The following is a 23,015-nucleotide window of genomic DNA, read 5'->3' as shown; positions in this document are numbered from 1 at the left end:
ATGTTCACAGTGTCATTCTCTCTTATATATATACTGCTATGCTTTTACATAGTCTTTATCTGCCAAAGAAACTGTCCTGCAATTTTCCTTTTTCACTTGGCTGTTGATTCATCTTTTAAAATGTGATTGATCTTATCCCATTTTTATCACCTATGTATTCATTCCTTCAACAAACATTTATTGGCAGATCATGTTTGAAATTAAAAATGAAACAAAACCCTAGACTCTAAAGTCATGTGTTTACAGAGTAATGGAGAAGCAGACAAACAAACAGCGATGTGTATTAGTAGCAACATACATCTGCATGAGTGCTGTGCTGGGAGAACAAAGAGGGACCCTAACCTTCCTCTCACCTCATTCCAGGAAGTAACATTCTGCTTTCTAGCAGCTACCTACATCTATAGCATATTCCTACATCAATTTACACATTTAAAACAATAGATCATTTTGTTGTAAAATGCAGATTTATATAATTAACAGATAAAATAGTTACCCAGTAAAATATTTATGAAATAGATGTATTAATGTGATTTGGTGCTTATAATAGCAGGTTTAGCTCTCCCTTGGATTATGGTTGTTTTTTATTTTTTCCTATTTCACAACCACATTTACCAATCGCTACAAAAAGTAGGTATCATTTAATGACAATTCTTAATGCCAAACAAGATAACATATGCATATCTACCTTACTGCTATGCTATATGTGATGCGTGCTCTAAAGCATTCTGGATGAAATCTGTATCACTGAATATGGTGAAATTGTTCTTTGATATGAATTCAAATGGAAATTCAAGAAGTTACCTATGATCAGAGTATAACATAATTTTACAAAACAAAAATCTTGTCCAAGAGAAGTTTTCTTTGGATGCTGTTTCTTTAATAGTGAATCTCTTAATTTCATCTGCTCCTGTGTTATTTCAGGACCAGTTTATGAGGGTGAGCCAGCGCTGTGCATTCCTTAAACTTTTTACCTTCCCACTATGCTTGGATAGCCTACCTGAACCTCTTAAGTTATTCTATCAAAAAATAAACAGCAAACCCAACGTAAGGTCCAGCAGCTCTCCAACATTATACAAAAGAATATGCATGGACCTAAAGGAGTGAAAGAAAACACATGAGACATCTGCCTCTGAAATTTCCCATACTGGCTTCAGAGTACTTCTGTTAACTTGTGCATTCATAACTCTTGATATAAGTTCGATATAGTCGTCTGTACATTGGGAATATATTTCTGGATACATAATAACTGTAGTAGAATACCATCACATAACCAGCAAGTAAAGGTCATCAGGATCCCTCATCCATGATCCCTTTCAGGGATATTCACCCACAAAGCTCTGCTTTTCAGATGCCAGTAATATCTTCATCATAGCCATGGAGATTGCAGTAGGTCAAGATTGAAAGTGTGACATATCACTTCCGCTCAGGTTCTGTAGATTTGAACTGAGTACCATGCCCATGGCTGCTTGTGGAAGCTGAGAAATGTGGTCTAGCCCAAGAAGAGAAATGAATTATGATAAATGGCACACAGTCTCTACCACAAGCCTATATTATAGAAAGTAATTTTAGCTATTCATTTCTTAATTATTATTGAGTGAATCTACTTGAAATACATTTTATTAGGGTACTTTTGATTAAAAAGACATAGTTCAATAAACATGTTACTCTTTTGTGAAATCCAATAGTTTTCTTGTAAAAGAACAAGAATAATTTCATAAACAATTAGGCCATACAGATTTTCATTTCTCTTTTTCTTTACTAGGACGGACATATAATGACCTGAACCAATATCCCGTGTTTCCATGGGTATTAACAAACTATGAATCAGAAGAATTGGACTTGACTCTTCCAGGAAACTTCAGGGATCTATCAAAGGTAATTTTCAAGTCTATAGAAGTCAATTTTCTTCATAAAACTTTATTCTAAAAGCATTTCTACTACATATATGTGTGTGTATATATATATCCAAATAATGTTTGTAAGAAAGTAAACCTGGGTCTTCTTTTGTAGTCAACATTTAATTCTGAATTGTTAGCATAGGTATTAAGCTACCAGAAGATAAATTAGTACTAGCGTAGACAAGATGAAATACATATTTGAGAAAGAGCAGGTGTAAGGGGAGGTTGCTGAGATATCCTTGGTTTTAAAGGTCAAGATAAAAAAAAAAAAAACTTGCAATGAGAACAACATACGGTTGCAAATTATTTCTGTGATATATTTCTAAGGTGATAGGAAATGTAATCTTGACCATAATGCACATACGCATGCACACATAACACACACACACACACACACACATTGTGTAAGGAAACATACTAGTGAAAAGAAAGTAGGGGACAATTATTTATCAAGAATCTCTTAAGATACAAGAGAGAAGTTTTGGCCCCCAAAAAATGGCAAGAAAAAAAACATAATGGTGGAAAGAATAAAAAAGCAATTTGGGGGTTAGCTTATCTCATTTGTCCAGAGGAAACTGAAGTAGAATACTAAATTATTGGAAGCACAATGAAGGACTAGGAACAAAGCCCCCAAAAGCTTCTCTATAGCCTAGGCTGATGTCAGGGCCAGACCGTAAAGTTTTATATATATACTTCAGCTGTTTTAAGCCTCACCTCATTCACTCTGAATTTCATTCTCTTTTCTATCATACTTAGTTGCTTGCTTTAGCATTCCACAGCAGGCTATGTGGCGTATGTGTGTATGTCTGGTTTGGGTGCAGTGGGGGGCTGATGGCCTCGTGAACCAAAGTAACATAAGCTCTGTGGGTCAGGGAAATATGCATTGCAGCTGATCTAAAGGTGACCTCACAGATGGTTTTTAACTCAGCACACCTTCTCTTGCCTCCTTGCTTACTTTTGAAAACTAGACCTACCTAAGTTGAAGTTTTGTATTCCACTGCTTACTAGCTGTGTGACCTGAAATCACTTTCCCTTTACCTGGGTTTCCACATTTGTAATATGAGAACAGCACTACTGTCTTAAGCCACATAGTTGCAAAGATCGAAAGACATATGCATTTAAAGAATGTGACATGGTTGGTACTTGGCACATGGAGGCACTTCATGAATATTAGCTATTACAATCCACATGGAATATTTCTTAGCCTGTTTCTGAAGCCTGCGTACCACTATTTGCATAGTCTTATCTGTCATTCACTCTCTAGTCTGTTATTTTATGTGACTTCCTTATCAAATTTTCATTGCTAGCTCATTGCTAATTTTTGTTATGATATTATAGGTATGAAAGAGACGTAAGAGGTCAGTTAGCTGACGCCTCACTGAGAGTCTTACATCTGGGAGAAAACAAAAAGCTAGCAACTGAATTCCAGTATGGTTTGAAATATGGTAATTTTTCCAGTTCAAATGAACTGAACAAAAATCCTGCATCATTTACCATGGGCAAGTAATCATTCAGACCCAGGTAGATGGAAGCATTGTAATTTATGGAGCCTGCCCTCTGGGAGCAAATCTAGTTATAAAGTATCTGAATCATAAAACCAATCTCTGCAAAATTAAATAATAAGGTACAATATTATATAGAGAGAACTACATGAGAGGCCGTAAGTAGTGGTTAGGAACGAACACTCCAAAGCTAGATGGCCTGGGTTCAAACCCTAATTGTGCCACTTACTGGTTTCAGGGTCTTAGATAAGCAACTTTCTTCTTGCCTCAGTTTCTTTACCTGTGACATAGGAACAATAGTAAAAGGTTTATTGTGAGGATTTGATTGAGTTAATAAGTATAAAAAAATTGAAAGTGGGGGGGAGAACTTAGGATAGTACTTAGCATATCAATATTAGCTAATACTGTATGTGTAAAGATGATGTAGTAAATTATTGATAGAGGTCTTTCAAATATTGATGACAAATACATGCTGTTAACATTCATATTAGAATTTTAAGGTTTGAAGGTATGCATTTTGGCATGACTTGCCAAGGTTGCAGTGTAATCTTTGAATGTAAAAACAAAACCAAACTAACTCATCAGTGTGAGGATAAAAACTGTCAAACTAGTTCTTTAACATAGTCTTGTCTGCATATGTTTTATTTAGCATTATTCAAATTGACTGTTATGTACTGGTCACTATACATATATGATACAATTTATAGTAGATTCTCAAGTAGCGTGATGCACAGTATTAAAACTTCAAAAGCTGACTGCAACTATGGCCATTTTAGATTTTTTTTTTTTTTTAGATTATTTTAAGAACAGGGAAGGAAGGCCTTTTTCTTTGAAATCAACTGGAATTTTGTGGTTATAAGAAGATTCTCACTTAAGATTCCTTTACTTCCTCCATTTACTTATTCATTTTTTCAGTCAACAGATGTTTATCACACACTTCCTATATGTCAAGCACCTTACTAGATGAAAGGGTGTACAGGAGTTAATAAAATAAATTTAGTCATAGCCCTTCTTGGAAAAAGTCCAGTCCAGAGCTGAGATGAAGACTTAGGTAGTTGGGACGTCTGGGTGGCTCAGTGGTTGAGCGTCTACGCTTGGCTCAGGTTGTGATCCTGGGGTCCTTCAATCGAGTCCTGCATCGGGATCCCCGCAGGGAGCCTGCTTCTCCCTCTGTCTGTGTGTGTGTGTGTCTTTCATGAATAAATTTTAAAAAACTTAAAAAAAAAAAGACTCAGGTAGTTACCAGAAGTCTGAAACCAGTATTTCAGACAGTTGGTACAGTGGGCACTATATAAAATTGGAGAGTTCATGCTTAACTATGAGAAGGCATTAGACTGAAATGTTCTTGAAACACTTTCCCAAGCAAAGAAAATATAGCCTTCATTATGATTAATATGGATTAGAGAAGACATATGATAAAATATTTGCTAGTAATTGTAGATTTTTAGTTTATCCATACAGAAAAGATGACATAAATTAACTGAGGTAATCACTGTTTCTAAAGAAATCAGAATATGTAAACATTCTTTAGGATTTTTAATGCTGGTCCATGTGATCTGTGTTTCCCTTTATAACTCACATGTGCTCTCTGGATTTTATAAAATGTTAAATAAGTGGAAGAGGTAAACAGACAAGGCAACAGTGAATACTAACTCCACTTTTGCAAGCATGGAGTCCTTCATGTTGTGAACAATTGAACGCATCCATTCTTAAAAGATAGATAGCTTTTTTTTTTTCCTTCAGTTCTGCTATGTTCCATGGTTTAGTAATTTGTTCTTTATATTCTGTCAGACTAACATGATAGGAAAATGTTAGCAAATTAAAGCCTCCTGATGTGTTAATAAATTACTCTTGCATTGTTCCCATGCTTCATTGAATTTCTTAATAGGAACTTCTTACAAATGGGCTAGAAACCCAAAACTATCCTGTTTAAAAATCATTAATAAACAAGATTTTAATGTATGAAAATATATCGTATTATACACTTAATGGGAAAATGACATTTGCAGTATAATAATATAATTGGAAGGACAAACTAATAATGAAATATTATTGTAATGAAATGACTGCTAAGAAGCACATGAAATTCTTGTAGGTATAATCAATACTACAAATGAAATTTTTAATTAGAGAGTTTGTTAATTTTGAAGAGCTCAAGGAAGAATTAGAATTCCTGAATGATATTATTAACCAGGAGCCATCCAAAAGCCCCTTAACAGCAAAAGTTGTTCCCAAAGATTGGACCCATGAAATTATTTCTAGTAGTGAATGATTCTAGAATTTGTTTCAGTAAACATTTGAAGCCCCAAATAATTTTTATGTTCTTTGCTGCAAAAAAAAAAAAAAAAATTAAGAAGCTGTGAAATATACAATCCTAAAAAAAAAATCAAAAAATTTTCTTCTTTCTACCTCCACATTACACTGGCTTCATGAAATTCTACATTGTCAGTTAAAGCTTTTGCACAGTATAGTAGTAAAAGGGGTGCATCAGTTCCGGACCTCACATCATACAGCCCAAAGGAAGAAAGAACATATTACAAAAGTCGTGCTCATGGAAGACAGGAGAGACTTCTTTCCTAGCAATCCCAGAAAATGTCTCCTTATGCATCATTAGTACTGCTTCACAGGGGCAGAATATGTTCACTGGAAATGCGATAAGCCAGTCATTTCCCCTGGTTGGAGCCAAAGGTAGTCAGAATCACACAAGACACCTGTCAAGGAATGATGGGGTGAAAGTTGACCAAAGAAAATTTGGATTTCTGGTCACTAAAGAAAGGGGACTTAGTTGTGGTCAGCAAACAGCTCTCTGTTTTAAAGTGAAAAATACAGTGTATTTGAGAGTTTCTTCTTTTTGATTTCTAACAACCTAAAGAATAGCAAATAAACTACAGGTCTGTAGGCACATAACATAAAAGGAGCTTTGCAAGGTGCTCTTAGACTTTAAAATATAGTCCTTAGACTTTAAAATATAGTCCTGACCCTCAAGGAATAGTTACTGGTTATGAGGGGGGAAAGCCAATAGCCGGTAGCTTTTTATTACATATATACATTTTTTAATGTATGAACATTAGGTGGAATCAGAGATAGATTTGCCATAAAACTAATGAAACCTAAAGTTCAAAGCCTCTCAGGTTTGAGGGGCTTCTTATACCTTGTCCCTCATTTGATGTTCATAGTCCCAGGTTTATTTTCTTAACCCCTCTCCAACAAATTCCTAAGCTCTCTGAACTTCTCTTGCCTCTTCTTTAAAATGAACATGGTAGTATTTACATAATAGGGTTGCTGAAAGAATCAAATGCACTAATGTGGGAAAAGCATGTAGCATAATGCCTGACACACTAGTGGCATTCAGTGGCTGGTAGCTACAAAGCAGATTTCTATAACTTTCAGCTGAGGGTTCACTGTCTTTGGTATGATTGAAAAAATATATAGAGAAAGATTGCTTGATTTAATTTTGTTCTAATAAAATAAAAAGCAATACCCTTTTGTAAAATATAAAGTCACATTTTCATGCAATAAGCAGTTGCTTTTTCATCTCTTTAACTTGTCAAATTATCAGAATCATAAACATCAAGATACTGAAGTTAAATACTTATTGAAACTTGAGGTGCACATTTATTTAGACTGAAATATTTTACTATATTTATAATACTCATATTCTTTCCTTAACCCAGTTAATTGAACAGAAGAGCACAGGAACAATGAAAAGTTCTTTATCAGTAAAATTAATCAGACCCCTCATTTGATTAGACCTCATAGTTTCAAGTTTTACTTATTACGTGTACAGGTTAGAGGTTATGTTTGTTGTTTGGCATGATGGACAGCAAATGAAACAGTCTATCATTGACTTATCTTTTCAATACCCAACCAATGGTGACTGTAGACAATTTTCCCCTCCATGTATCAAGATTTTCCTTATGGAGATGTGACCTCGTGGTGAAATATATCTTAACACATGATATACACCAGTGCTCTAGTTATTTACATATACTATTCATATGAACTTTGCTCTTAAATTACAGTGGTTACATGACTTTGACGTGAAGCACAGCCTCTGCTCATTAAAGTGTAAATGAAATTTTCCTATTTCTCAGTCATGCCCTCTGATAAATGAAATAGTTTCATCACAAAACCAAGTCCTGCTAATATTGACATGAGCCTAAGACATCACACACACACACACCCATTCACTGAGTGGAAAAAATATATTGTGTTAACACAGGAGTTGTTTGACTGACAGATGATGATAAGCAGAACCATTTTCCCAAATTATTATGCCACTTAAAAAAGGAAGTGATAATGCCTGGAGGCTTTGAAATGTGATAATGCAAATGGATGCACTGAAGTGTGAATACTCTTCAGCCATCCACCCTTGATACTACTGCAAAATGTCTATATACCACATAGAAAAGCCTTTATGTTGTTAAGGTGGGGAATGCTCAGTTTGGCAATGTGGTGCAAGTTTGTATTTTGCCTTCCTTTTTCATCTTATGTTAACAATATCTAAAATGAAATTAATCCTATTTACATTAATATATAATCTCCCTAGTGCTTAGGTTTTAACAACAAATCATGAATGGGCAAAACTCTTAAGTGTATTAGTAGCTATGATGATATAAAACTTGGTAGAAGATAAAAATGGGAATCTGTGCATTTATTCTATATCATCTGCCAAAATACCTACTGCCAAATTTGAAATATTCTAAATGTATGTTGAAAGTCACCTTAACACAGAACCCAACTTGAAAACTCTTTCTTTTAGCCTTGCTTATATTGCATTGTTGAAGGAAAGGTACTATTTTAAGACAGAGTATTGATTGGCAATACTTGGATACTGTCTTAAATTCATGGAAGAATCCAAGCTGAGGGTACAACTTGCAAGGGGGAAAATGCAAAAAAAGGTACCAAGTTCAGAATTGGGTTTTGATATTTAAGTTGATATTCACTTACTTGTTCTTTCCTTACAAAAACTTTTATCCCTCACCTATGCTGTGCCAGGTACAGGAGATAAAAAGACAATAACAACTGGTCCATACTCTTATTTTACTCAGTGGTATATTATGTTCTTTTCCTTCTAATTAAAAGGAAGAACCAACGAAGTGTAGACGAAGAGTTGATTCGTAGGCACTTTGGTAACCAGAAATAGTCAGGTGGTGTTGTTTTGTTTTGTTTTGTTTTGTTTTGTTTTGTTTTATCTCTGCTGTTTGTTGGAGATACATAATAGGGTGACAGGGAGCTTTGAGGATTTACTCAAAATATCCATACCGACCCCATACTACACCTACTTTTGCTAAATGTATCCTTAGTCTCTTTCCTAGTTCCTTCCCATTTAGCCAGTTGTTCTGCCCTTTCAGAGAGAGAGAGAGAGAGGGAAAGAAAGAAAATACTAGAGGCTGTCTTGCTTTCTAAACTTCAAGCTGTCAGGGGTGCCTGGCTGGCTCCATTGGTACAGCATGCAACTCTTGATCTTAGGGTTATGAGTTTGAGCCCCATTTTGGGTGTAAAGATAAGAAAGAAATAATTTTAAAAAGAAAAGAAAACTTTAAGTTGTTAGAGAAGGAACTGGGAACAATCAGAGCACTTCTGTAATATATGCTTTTAGAATCCTACCTATAGACAAGGAAGGAGAGCGTGCATATGCACTTCTGTGTCACATCTGAAGCATAGCATTATCAAGGCACACCTAGGCCAGAGTCAGTCTCCTTTAACCTTTCCAGCCAAAACAAGATCCAATAGAAGTGATCTTGAAACTAATTTATAAGGTTGTCATTCTTCTGCTACTTAATACTTAGAAAGCTTTTAGAACTGACACATGAAGACTTAAAGCATTTAATTTTACCTCCATTGTCTTTATGTCAACATTGGTTACTCTTCACTAAAATATTTAAGACTGATTTTCTTAGGAATTATCTTGGGATAGTGATAACACCACAGCCAACAGTTGACATGCACTTACTATATAGTTATGCATTGTGCTAATAAGCATCTTCCATAGATTTTTTTCATTTTATCCTCACAACTTTATGATGAATTGCACTGATTTTATAGGTTGCATATCCTTCCATTTGTTACCTATTATTTCTCTCTAATAAGTAAGTAGGATATACTTTAAAAAAAGACCCAACAAACCATAGTGATTAGTTAATCTTCTAAGTGCCCTCCACCTGTCCTAAATGCCCTGCCTTGTGGACAGGCATGTGATAGGGACAGAGGAGGCAAAGAAATGTATTGAGTAAGCCATTCTGTACCTTCAAAGACTTCAGTCCTATGTGAAACTGACATACCTATAAATATGCTAATAAATTTTGCTAATCAAAATTCAAGTGTGGCTCAACTTTAGTTTCTTTCCTCATAAGAACTAATCATGTTTATTCACCCTACGAAAATATAAAAAAGAACTACACTAAAGGATAGCCAGCAAAATATAAATCTTAACATTTACCTTTATTAATGCTTCATTACTTTGGGTTCCATTTTTTAGGCATGTATGTGGGAATTTTATGGTGATAGCAAGTTCACCTGATGATGCCATATAGTGCATAAAATTGCAGAGGGGAGGCTTCATCTGTTTAAGAGAACACCATTTTCACACATGTTAAAAGCACAAATTTTCATATTAAAAACATTCTTACCTACAAGAACAACCCAGAGCATAGGCACAAGAGAAAGGACTTACAATGAATTTGAAAGATTTTGCTTCATTTTTACACCCTACTTTTATTTTGACTTTTTGATTAAAAATTTTCAAACATAAATAGAAATACCAATAATAACAAATACCCATATACCTAGTACTTAGATGTTACAATTATTAATATTTTAGCTTTTATTGTTTTGTTGAGGTATTTTAAGGTAAATTAAAGATATATCATACTTTAGCCATAAATACTTTAGTATGAAAAGGCATTTTCCTAAATAACCAGAACACCATCATCACACCTAACAAGACTTACAGTTAACTCTTAGTATTATCTAACATTGTACTTATAATCAAATTTTCCCAGTCATGTCCCATATGTCTTTAAAATTTGGTTTGATTAGCCAGGATTCAGTTAAGGACCTTACATTGCACTTGATTTTTATGCCTCTTTAGTGTCTTTTAGGCTAGAATGGCTTCCAATCAGCAACCCCCCCACACAATTTTTTTCATAATATTGTCTCACTGAAGAGATGTTCCAGTTACCCTATAGATATCTTACCTTCGGGATTCATCTTGTTTTCCTCATGTTGTCATTAACTTGTTTTAACTAGTGAAGTTTTGGTACATGGTGATTCAAATATCAGTGACAATTAATAACAGGAATTTGTATTTGGAGATATATGGTCTATATCGTTTGCTAACTAAAATATAAAGTTACCATAATTTGATTAAAATTCATACTAATTTAGGGGCACCTGGTTGGCTCATTTGGTTAAGGGTTGGACTCTTGATTTCCCCTCAGGTCATGATCTCAGGGCCTTGAGATCAAACCCCACTGAGTGTGGATACCAACTGAGATTCTCCCCCTTTCCCTCTGCCCCTCGCCACTCACACATACTCTTTTACTCTAAAAAAAAAAAAAAAAAAAAAATTTAATTTATAAAAGTTTAAATGTTCATATTTGAAAGATTTTTCTGGGTCATATAATTGAAAAAACCTCTAACATTCTATATACAGGATAAATCAAATTCTTAACCAAATAGTAAAAAGTTGTTAGGGAAGACTAAAAATCTCCATTATTCTCACTCCCTAGAGGCAACTATCATTGTAGTGTTATGTATATTCCGCAAAATTTTTTCTCTGAGTATTTAACAAAAGTATATTACTATGTACTATAGGACTTTTAGAAAGACATTGATAATGCTATGATGCTGATAATCCTATGATGCAAATGGCTTTTTTTCAACCCTAGTACTCAGAATAATAATTTAATATTACCTGTAATCCATTTTCCACAAAACTATTGGAATCACCGTCTTAAAGCCTAACTCAGATATTGTTTATCTCTTGCTCAAAAGCATTCAGTTACTCTCCTCTTCCCTTACCACAAAATATGTTTCATTTTCCTGATCTGCAAAGTCATATGATACGCCTCTACCTATTTTGTCATGTTATCTCTTCTTCTCACCTACTATGCTTCAGTCACACTCTCTTTCTGTTCTTTGAGCATGTCAGTCAGACCTCCTTAGAGTGTTTGTACTAATTCTTACTCTGTCTTGAATTCTCTCATTTCTAAATTGCATACGATTGACTCCTCTGGCCATTCACATCTCTGCTTAGAGATTCTTCTTGAGAGATGCCTCCCCTATCACCCAGATGCTACTATCCTGTTATTCTAATTGTCAGTAGAGCACTTATCTTTGGTATTTTATCATTTACCTAATTGTTTATTTAGATTCCATCTGTCTCTGCCTCTAAAGACACACACACGTACACACACACACACACACACACACACACACAAATGCAAGCATCATGAGAACAGCAACCTCATTTATTTTATGGTAGAGTCTAGAGTAATTTCTGACACATAGTAGGCACTTAATAACTGACTGAATTTACCTCGGAATTTTTTTCAAATCATCCTTTTGGATTAGATGGATATTATGCAGCAGTGTGGGTATATCATCATTTATTTGACTAGTACCTTATTGGATATTTAGACTACTTCTAGTTTGGGGGGGTTATTTTGTTTTGTGTTGCCACCTCACATAATGTTCAGAGAAATACAAATATCCTTATATCTGATTCTTTCCATATTATAAATTCCTCAAAGTGGAATGATTGGATCAAAAGGAAGTGCATATTTTAAAAAATATTGCCAGTTTGCCCCATGAGAAATTTATACCAATTTATATTCCTACCAACAGTATTATGACATATCATGTTTTGCTATACCCTGGCCAACACTGAATATTGTGAAACTTAATTTTTTACAATCTAATGAATAAAAATATTTTTTATTTGACATTTTAAAACTGCCACTGTACTTCTGACTTTTGACTATAAGGAACAGAAAATCAACTTAAACTGGCTATAATTTAAAATATAAAATTTTTATTGACCCATATAACTAAGGAATAAGGGATTGATTTTAGGAAAACTGGATTTGAGGGCTCACCAGTGTCATAGGATACTAGATCTCTGGTATTTTTCCTCATGGTTTCATTTTCAGGCTTCTTCCCTATGTTATAGCATTGATGTCTTTGTAATAACCCCACTAGAAGAAGACAAACCTTCTTTCAAGGTTTTAGGGGAGGTTCATTGGAATAACTTAAATCATCTGCCCATTTTTGTACCAATCTTAGTACTCATATGGATAGAATATGACGATTGCCAGGTGTGGATCACATACCCACCCAGGGGATCAAGTAATGGAGTCAGCCTGCCTGAACCAGGTATACCAAAAGTAGGGAAGGAGTGGTTTATAAAAGAAAAGGAGTAATGTATGCTGAGCAGAAAAAGAATAGATATCCATTATATTGTATGAACTGGTGCTGTTTTTCCTACATGTACTGGAAATTTGCATCTGTAAATCGCCTGTTCATCTCATTTGGTCACTTATTCAACTAGATTATTCATTAGTTTCTTAATGACCTGAAAAGCTCACTTTTTAAGGAAAAAATCATATGTGCTATAAATATTTCTCACTTTATTTGTCTTTTGATTTTGCCTGAAATTTTTGTGTTTAAGTTTCCATACAGAAATTTGAATGTTATATGATCAGTGACACCTGGGTGGCTCAGTCGGTTAAGTGTCCAGCTCTTGATTTTCGCTCAGATCATGATCTCAGGCTTGTGAGATCAAGCCCCATGGCAGGCTCAGCACTCGATGGGGTGCCTGCTTGAGAGTCTCTCTCTCTTCCTTCTACCCACTAAATAAATAAATAAATAAATAAATAAATAAATAAATAAATAAATAAATAGGGGCACCTGGGTGGCTCAGTGGCTGAGCGTCTGCCTTTGGCTCAGGTTGTGATCCTGGGGTCCTGGGATCGAGTCCCACATCAGGCTCCCCGCAGGGAGCCTGTTTCTCCCTCAGCCTATGTCTGCCTCTGTCTCTCATTAATTAATTAATTAATTAATTAATTAAAATCTTTGAATGAATGAATGTTATATGTCAGCCTTCATTCATTCACATTTATTATGTACCTACAAAGAGCCAAGTAGTGTATCAAGAGCTGTGAACACAGAAGTGAGTAAAAGCCATTTCCTTAAAGGACTAGCCTATTTGGTAAAAAGAGTTACAGTACTTGCCGATTACCAGAGAGTGTCATGTACGCCTTCATAGATGAAATTTAAGCTACTTCTGGAAGAATGCATTGAAATTCCCTGGCCAGATAAGAAGAGAGGCAGGGAATTGCCTTGAGCACAGAAGCACTTGTACATATGATTTCTATATTGTCATCACCGAGAATTTTGAGGATGATGATATGTAGCTCATAACTGAAAAAAAATTAAAAGACAAGAATTCTTGAAGGCTCTTCTCAGGATTCCCAAGCCCTTGGTTATTATAATGAAAAATAACAAGATAACTTCAATATATTAGAAGCTCATATGTGTTGAGAGCATTGAGATAACGAAAGCAAGCCAAATAGATTAACTGTATCCCGCATCCATCTCAGTCTACCACAGAGCTTTAGCTGGTTCTGTAAAATGTATAGTGTTCAACTAGCAATAGAATCTTGATTGGGCTTTTCTTCATTATGAAGAAAAAATGAGGGAGTTAGACTTGTAGGCCTGTAGGGAGCATTCCATTTTGAAGATCTATGATGGTTTAGGAATTAAGTAGGCAGTTATAGAAGAAAAACGTGATGACAAAATCAGAATTTCACATTTAGCCGTGAAGTGGTAACACAATGCTGTGGAAAGAGTAGAGACCCAACCTCTTTCCTCATCATGAAATTCAGGATGAATGCCTTGCCCACCTCAGAGACTTATGAAAATCAATCTAGAAAATGGATGTGAAAACAATGTCTTATATAAATATATAGCACCATTAGCATTTGCAGAAGAGAACACTAGCAATAGTGAGCTCACAAACATTTTACATACACAAATAGAATCCTAAAGCCATGAAAATAATGAGCATTTTCAATTTTTTTGAAATACCAGAATTCAGTATCATTATTACTTTCATTGGACCTCTTGATGCCTCTTGAAAACCTTTTTTATTCTTAAAAATGTTAATCTGTTTTAATGACATTAACTGCCTCAAGTCAATCCACATTTATTTTTTATTTATTTATTCAAACTAATCCATATATATGCCCAGACTTTCACATTCTCTAAAGTTTTTCTAATGCCTCATAAGGGACCATTTACCCAATTAGTATTTTTTTATTTAAATTATCTTTGTTCTTCATTTTCACCTCTTTTATTTAATTTATACACCTATTCCATAAAATGCTCTTGATAAAATTTGTAGGGTTTCATACAACAGAAAGGTATTAGTAGATCATAGATCAAGGCTGAGAGAATAGGAAAGGAAAGAAAATAGGAAAATGTAACCAAAGAAAAAGCTCACACTCAGAAATATACATACCATATGGATTCTAACCAGAACTTTTGAAGAAATACTCGTTCTATTGCCTATTAATAGTTATGAAAACAAAAAGAAGGATGAAGTTCTAGTAAAAAATAAATAAATAAAAGGTAAACATTGGAGTGAACAAGATTAACCAATTCTATTTATAATAATATTTCTGAGAGCCTTTAATGATGTAAATTTCCATGAGTATCTGTCAGGATACTCCATATAATAAAGTCACAGGTGGTTTGTGTGTGTTTGTGTGTGTGTGTGTTTTAAGGAAAACAAAGCTTTTTGTGGTATTTAAGATGGAGACAAATTTCCCTCTCTAATATTCAAACAGGGGAAATTGAGTGATAGAGAAAATCCTCAACACCGTTTCTTCAATAAATTCAATGATTTTATGTAGATGTAATAATGTTACATGTATGATTTTCCACCAATTTAAATTGAAAATAGTTCTTTTTTGCAAGCTATGTAAGCTTTATAGAAGTTTTAGAGACTAAATTATAATAATAAAGTGCTAGCAAGGTGAAGTTTTTAATTTTTGCATTGTTATCTGCATCATTTCCACTTGCCTGTTAGTGTCAAGTTGTGGCATGCAAACAGACAAGAACAAAATCATAATACATCTAATAGCAAGTTCTAAACTTCAGTTAAGCTTTTTCATGTGGGAGGGCACCAGGGTGGCTCAGTGGTTGAGCATCTGTCTTTGGCTTAGATCATGATTCTGGGGTCCTGGGATCAAGTCCTGCATCAGGCTCCTTGCAGGAAGCCTCCTTCTCCCTCTGCCTACGTCTCTGCCTCTCTCTGTGTGTCTCTCATGAATAAGTAGATAAATAAAATCTTTAAAATAATTAAAAAATAAAAATAAATTGTTTCATATGGAAACCCTTAAAAGCATAGAAATGGATGTTCCTAAAAGCCTACTACTGTTTGAGAGAAAAGGAAGCTGGTAATAATTATTATCATAATTATGGAAATATTAAAAAAGATTACAAAATAAACTTACACATTTCATTAAGTGGAGTTTTACTTTTTCACCAGAATTCCTACCATATTTGTTTGCTAAATTTAAATGGCTTTGACATTGCATTATTTGCTCAAAATTTAAAAGGATAACAAATATAGCCATATCAGTTAATACATGAGGTAAGTAGATCGTTATAGGCAGGTAGATGATAGATGGACAAGTAGATAGATAATATATGTTTAGATCCCTAAGAAAATACGTCATCTGTAATGAAATTTTTGTTTTCAAGACATTTTCAAGCATTTTTTCTTCAGATCACTTACTGCTTCTTGATTACTAGAGCAAAATAAAAGAAAAATAAGTAGTACAAACTAGATCATATACATTTTATTTAAAAAATTCATTTCTAAATTCATGAGATAAAAATTCAAAATTGGAAATGCATTTTAAGAAGTTACTAATGAAAGCATATACACACTTTAATACTGTGCAGCTGTTTCCTACAAAGTATTATTCTATCAAACATTCCAATAAAATGACTTTGATGAAACATGATTAAAATTAAATGGTAGATATTTATTTTATCCCTTTTCCAGTAGTTGGGGAGAAGGCTGGAAAAGATTAGAGGAAGGGCCTTATTCCTTTCTCAAGAATGTTTTGTGAGGTCTTGTAGAACAAACAAAATCTCAGATAAGGTCAATCCTTACAGATTGTGGGATCCCTGGGTGGCGCAGCGGTTTAGCGCCTGTCTTTGGCCCAGGGCGCGATCCTGGAGACCCTGGATTGAATCCCACGTCGGGCTCCCGGAGCATGGAGCCTGCTTCTCCCTCTGCCTGTGTCTCTGCCTCTCTCTCTCTCTGTGTGTGACTATCATAAATAAAAAATATATAAATAAATAAAAAAAATCCTTACAGATTGTGCAGACACTTTATGCATGTGAAAGAGCATTAGCATATTCAAGAGAGAACAAAGTATTAAGCATTTTAAATGCTTTCAAAAAATAGTCTTTTAATATTGACGTAGAAAAACAGATAGATGTCTGTACATATAGAAAAGTATAGAATGTGTTGTCCATCTTTTTTTTTTTATGTTGGCCATTTTAAATGAAAAAATAGTTCAGTAACAGTTCACATTCATTCCACTATAGTAAGTAAGTATCCTTTTACCAAAAAATTAATTGTATATTTATTTTTAATATTATTGTTTTATGTGACATCTAATGAAATTACATTGCCTTTTTATATCTATGTAAAAAAGATTGAAAGGTGAACAGTGAAACTTAACAGAATAAAATGTAAGCCTTAGAACATTTAAAAAATATATTTAAACCAAAGTTCTTAAAATTTTTTTAAATTAAACTAATTTTTTTAAGTTTTAAAAAATAATTAAATTGTTTAGTCTTTGTTAAGTCATAATTAAGTTAAAGAATAATGAAATGAAAAATCCTTACAAACAATTTCAATATTAAGGATAAGAGCCTTTGCAAATAAGAGTTTATTATGGAAATTCTAATTCTAACTGCTGACATCATTGTGTTCTTTGAATTAGTCCCATGGGGCCAAAAGAAAAAAGCTTACAAGCAATTTATAAATGAATCTTTCCCTCTTGTGTAACATTATTTGTCCACTTGAAACACTGATTTTCTACTACTTCTCTTGTTAAAATTAAGCCCTGGGGGGAACTTCATAGTTAACTAGTTAATATTAAATTTTGTATAAAGGAGTTCTGTATTATACTTAGTATTCATCTTTTGTTTTCTCTATAAATATTTGTATATATAGTATGCATTCTAAAACAAAATAATGTAGCTATTGGGTATCTTGAAAATGGACTCCATGTCCTATAAATCAAAATCAGACAGAAACTGAAGCTGAAAAGAGTTTGTTATTTGAAATCATGAGGTCTATATGCTAGAATTTCTTAATGATTAGGTGTGCTAAAAAAATAATGATTAGGTGTGCTAAGAAGTTTGAGGCAATGATCCAATTAATACATGCTTTGTTGAAAAAGAAATATGTATATATTGTATACATACATATATACACCATGTATGTGTGCTCCACCATAGGGATTAACATCATCATTGGGAGTGTGGTGGTACCGATAGGAAAGGTCTTAGTGGCCTTACAAAATGCTTTCTAGGGAATCTGAATTGTCTGGATTATTTTCACCAGCCTTAGGTTTGAAGTTTCACTTAATAAAAATGCTGTATGCTCTGTTTGTATAATAACAGAATGGAACCAACATTCCAACAAGGTTTCCATATTTCCATACGGGTGATTCTTATCTTTCACACAGGGGGTGACCCTCTAGTAAAAGTTTTTTTCTAATATGGCCGTCACATGGTCAACTGCTTCACTTTCTCATTGAATTTCCTGTGATCAAGCCAAACGTTCATTATAGCTATACTTAAGTAGGCAGGAAAACGACATTAAAAGTCTTGGTTTTGCCTTGACAGTTTAAACTGGATCATTCCTAGTAATCCAGTTTACTGAAACTTTTAGTAAAATCCAGAAACTTCACATATATAAATCATCTTCCTGAGAGATTTTTAGCAGGTGTAAATGATCTGTAATTAATATTAAAATCAAATTTGATACAATATAATACAAAATAATTTATGCTCTATGGTTAAAATGCATTAATGGTAAATACTTCCAGGATAAAGAATTATAATATAGAATGTTTAGTATAACTGTATTAAGTGAAAAGCTTCTTTTCTGTTTTTATAGCCAATAGGCGCTTTGAACCCAAAGAGAGCTGTGTTTTACGCAGAGCGTTATGAGACATGGGAAGATGATCAAAGCCCCCCCTACCATTATAACACGCATTACTCAACAGCAACATCTACCTTATCCTGGCTTGTTCGAATTGTAAGTATCTTCATTACATTACTATACTTGTTATTTGTTTTCAACATAGATTAGAGGCCAGTGAAGTATAAACAAGAGATTACAAACTAGCAAAAACCTGAACTTTTTTTTTTAATGATTTTTCTTATTTACGAAATTGCATTGGGAAGATAGATTATTATGAGCTTCTTAAACCTAAACCAGTTATAAAAGGAACCAGACTCCTGGAGTGCATTCTTAAAGTACACTGTTTCTTTTGTTCACGGATGGCCACAAGCTGGCACTCTGCCCTGGCCCTCTCAAGCTTGCATCTTGGGCAATATACTCTAAGAACAGTTTCTAAACATTTTGAAGACTTCTTTCTGTTACTCTCTCTCTCTCTCCTAACATATTCAAGTCTCTCTGATCTTTCAGATACATCTATCCATCCATACGTGTACACACACACACATATGCACACATATGCATGCATGCACATGTGTGCATGCACGTGCGCACACACACAAACATGCATGCACACATATACACACAAACATGCTTGCACACACAAACACACACACACACATTCCTTGCCGCCCTGACCAGCCCTGCAGTTACTTCCCAGTTTTCTCCCTTCATAGTCACATGTAAGCACAGCCTCCATGAAACTGCACTGTGCTGTGGTAGGCTCTGCTATCTCACCTCCCATTCGATCTTTAGCCTGGCTGATTTAGGTTCCATACCCATCCCTTTATTGAATTTTTTTTTTAATATTGAATTTTTTTTTCAGAGTCACAAATTTCCCATTTCTTACCATGATATATCTGAAGCACTTGGTACCATTGCTCACTTTCTCCTTCTTGAAATGCTCCCTTCCCATAGCTCCTCAGACAATATCCTCCCTTGGCTTACCTCTATCATCCTAATTGCCCTGGCCGGTTTCATGCTCAGATTTTTTTTTTTCTCCATGTTTGTGTTCCCCAGGTTTTTCTGTATACTTTATCTGAGCACTGCCATTCAATTATAAGCTAATGACTTCCAGCTTCTGTCTTCATTTTTCTTGGTCTCCCAACCTTTATCTCTGAGTGCCTACTGGATATTTCTACTTGAACAGCTCATAATATCACGTACACCATTTCCAAAAATTAATTCCTCATCTCCCTTACAAGCCTAATGTGGTTCTTCCTGTGTTTCCTATCTAAGTAAATGGTATGATCACTCACCCAGTTACCTGATAGAGATATTTTCTCTATTTTCCTAGCCCGTTACATCCAATCAGACTTCACATCACCTGGGTTCTACCAACTGAGTATCTCTGCAATCTGTCTCCTTGCTCTATTAACTCTGGCATTTCCTTAGTTTAGGTTTCCATTATTTCTCTTCTAGATTATTGCAGAAGCCTTCGACAAATCATCTTGCCTTTAGTCCTGCCTTCTTCATTGAGTCTAGTTAAGAGCAGGTACTGGACTCAGATGGTCTCTCTTTTTTTTTTTTTTTTTTTTTTTTTACTATAAGCAACTGAGGAGGATTATAAAATTCTAAACCGAATCTGTAAATCAATATAATCAACAGTGTCTTCTCCCCTTACCAAAATCTACCTCAGGCCACTCTGTTTTCATGAGGCTGATTTGCCTCAGAAACACATTGGTAGAGAGTTCATAAAAATGTGTGTACATTGGGATCCCTGGGTGGCGCAGCGGTTTAGCGCCTGCCTTTGGCCCAGGGCGCGATCCTGGAGACCCGGGATCGAATCCCACGTCGGGCTCCCAGTGCATGGAGCCTGCTTCTCCCTCTGCCTGTGTCTCTGCCTCTCTCTCTCTCTCTCTCTCTCTCTCTCTGTGACTATCATAAATAAATAAATAAATAAATAAATAAATAAATAAATAAATAAATAAATAAATAAATGTGTGTACATGGGACCTCATCTTATATTTTCAGATATTTTTCCCTCTGCTTTAGTTTAGAAGTCTTTCTCAAATATTCTGTTATGATGAGAAGAGAAAAATTGAACTTACCAGAAATACAGTGAGTATATTTTAAGTAACTTGTAAATCACATAGGTAATATGCTACAATTGCTCTTATTACAAAAAAGATTTGTCAAAATTAGGATTCAGTTTAACCAAACAAATTTTATATTTTTATAATCTTAAAGGAGTTTAAGTAATTCTAAAAAGTTTAGATCTAACTAGCCTATGAGAAAATAAACCCAAATCTTATTTTAAAAATAAACTCTGGAATTATAAACTAAAGAAAAATACATAAAACTTTCTCTTTTAGACCAAAGTTATTAGTCTAATTTGTCCAAAGATTCACCTTAATTTCATGAACTTGAATTCTTTTTTAAAATTGTTCCTGAAATAAATAAATAAATAAATAAATAAATAAATAAATAATAAATTTGTTCCTGAGCTAATAGTTTCTTAAGAAATATTTTTTGAACTCTAGCACTTTTAAAGAATAATTTCTATCTATTTTCTGTTCATTTTTGAAGAATATGATTTAAATAGGTGCCCCGTTACCCCTATAAACCAATCAGAACAGAGCACTTTAGTTTATGGGTAGTAATAATTTTTTAATACTCTCCAGATATAGGAAAATACTTCACACTCATGCAAGAGTTAAGGGTTTTTCTGAATTACAGACACACAGATATGTTGAGACTTATAGCTTCTATCCTGTAATTTCAGCCATAGGTCAAAACAAAACACAGAAACACAAAAAATTACCAGTTAAGATCTCAAGAAGCTGGTGTCCTTTACAATAGACACAAAAGATGTTCATATTTGATTTGAGCTCACAAATAGGCAGACTAAAAAACAAAAAGACTAAGAAATTCTCTGATCACCAAATGGTGAGACCATAAAACCAAGTTCTCAGTCATTACCACCACCAATGGGAAATGACTGATGAGCAGTGCATGTTATAAATGTTATAACAAAAAAAATCAGCAAAGAGAGTTAAAAATAAATACAGAAATAAATGCATTAGTAAAGTTCAAGTTATGTTTGCTGCTCAGAATCCACTCTACAGGACAACAAAAGACATGCAGGCTTAAGCAGCCCATGAGATATACTTCCTAAGCAGCACGGTCTATTTGGCTTTATACAGATCACTCTCAAAGGGACTTCCAAAACTGTTAGGGAAGGAAGTTTTTAGAAAGCATTGAAGCCAGAGATATTCATCCCGGGAGGCCTTTTCACATCACCTTGGGTTCCATCAAGGACAATCATTGCTGTAGTAAGCCACTGCCATGGGGAGGGTAAAGCACTCTCTTGGGTATTTTGGGGATTAAAAAAATGTTTAAAGGTCAGAAATCATTTTAGAAAGAACATTATCATAAAACTGGTTTGAGAGTTGAGAGTATCTAGGAAATAGTATTCTAAATTATATAATATATATATACCAATTGGCATAATATATATATACCAATATATTGGTATTCAGTAGTTTATGTGTAATCAGATTAGTCTGAAGTCAGATTTATGACTTGTTTATGTGAGTCCATAAAAATACTTGCTAGTGGGGCACCTGGGCGGCTTATTTGGTTAAGCGTCTGACTCTTGGTTTTGGTTTGGGTCATTATCTCAGGGTCCTGGAATTGAGCCTTCAGGCTCCACACTCAGCAGGGAATCTGCTTGAGAATGATAGATAGATGATAGGTAGATAGATAGATAGATAGATAGATAGATAGACAGACAGACAGACAGATAGATAGATAGATAGATAGATAGATAGATATTATATATATAATCAATAAATAGAAATAAATTGGGGTACCTGACTGGCTCAGTTAGTTAAGCCTCTGCCTTTGGCTCTGGTCATGATCCCAGGGTCCTGGGATCCAGCCCCATGTTGGGTTCCCTACTTGATGGGGAGCCTGTTTCTCCCTCTCCCTCTGCTGCTCCCCCTATTCATGCTCCCTCTCTCTCTCTCTGTCTCTTCCAATTTCTGTCTCTCTCTCATCTCTCTTAAATAAAAATTTTTTAAAAAAATTAAATATGTAAAAAAAATACTTGCTATCAACAGCTTGATTTAACTTAAAAATCTTGTAGTTTTTAAAAAAGATTTTATTTATTCATGAGAGGCATGAAGAGAGAGGAAGAGACACATGCAGAGGGAAAAGCAGGCTCATCACAGGAAGCCCAATGTGGGACTCTATCCCGGGTCTCCAGGATCATGCCCTGAGCCAAAGGCAGATGCTTAACTACTGAGCCACCCAGGCGTCCCCTAACTTAACAATCTTATATCCTTGATAAAGCTAAATACTTTCTCAAATCATAATTCATATTTAGTTGATTTA

The 23,015-nt window shown here is 34.5% G+C and overlaps 1 protein-coding gene across 11 annotated transcripts in view; it reads left to right on the top strand.

The window, feature by feature from the left end:
- NBEA (neurobeachin) overlaps positions 1 to 23,015 on the top strand; it is a 668,634-nt gene that overhangs the window by 558,170 nt on the left and 87,449 nt on the right. For all 11 annotated transcript variants that reach the window (XM_077868099.1, XM_077868094.1, XM_077868093.1 and 8 more), the window contains 2 exons: positions 1,763 to 1,875; positions 18,615 to 18,755. In XM_077868099.1, the coding sequence (XP_077724225.1) occupies positions 1,763 to 1,875; positions 18,615 to 18,755 (254 nt within the window). The remainder of the gene's footprint in view (positions 1 to 1,762; positions 1,876 to 18,614; positions 18,756 to 23,015) is intronic.

Source organism: Canis aureus, chromosome 24 (genome assembly GCF_053574225.1).
Source record: "Canis aureus isolate CA01 chromosome 24, VMU_Caureus_v.1.0, whole genome shotgun sequence".
NCBI classification, from domain to species: domain Eukaryota; kingdom Metazoa; phylum Chordata; class Mammalia; order Carnivora; family Canidae; genus Canis; species Canis aureus.
The sequence above is the reverse complement of the archived record's forward strand: the minus strand, read 5'-3'. Positions and strand labels throughout refer to the sequence as shown.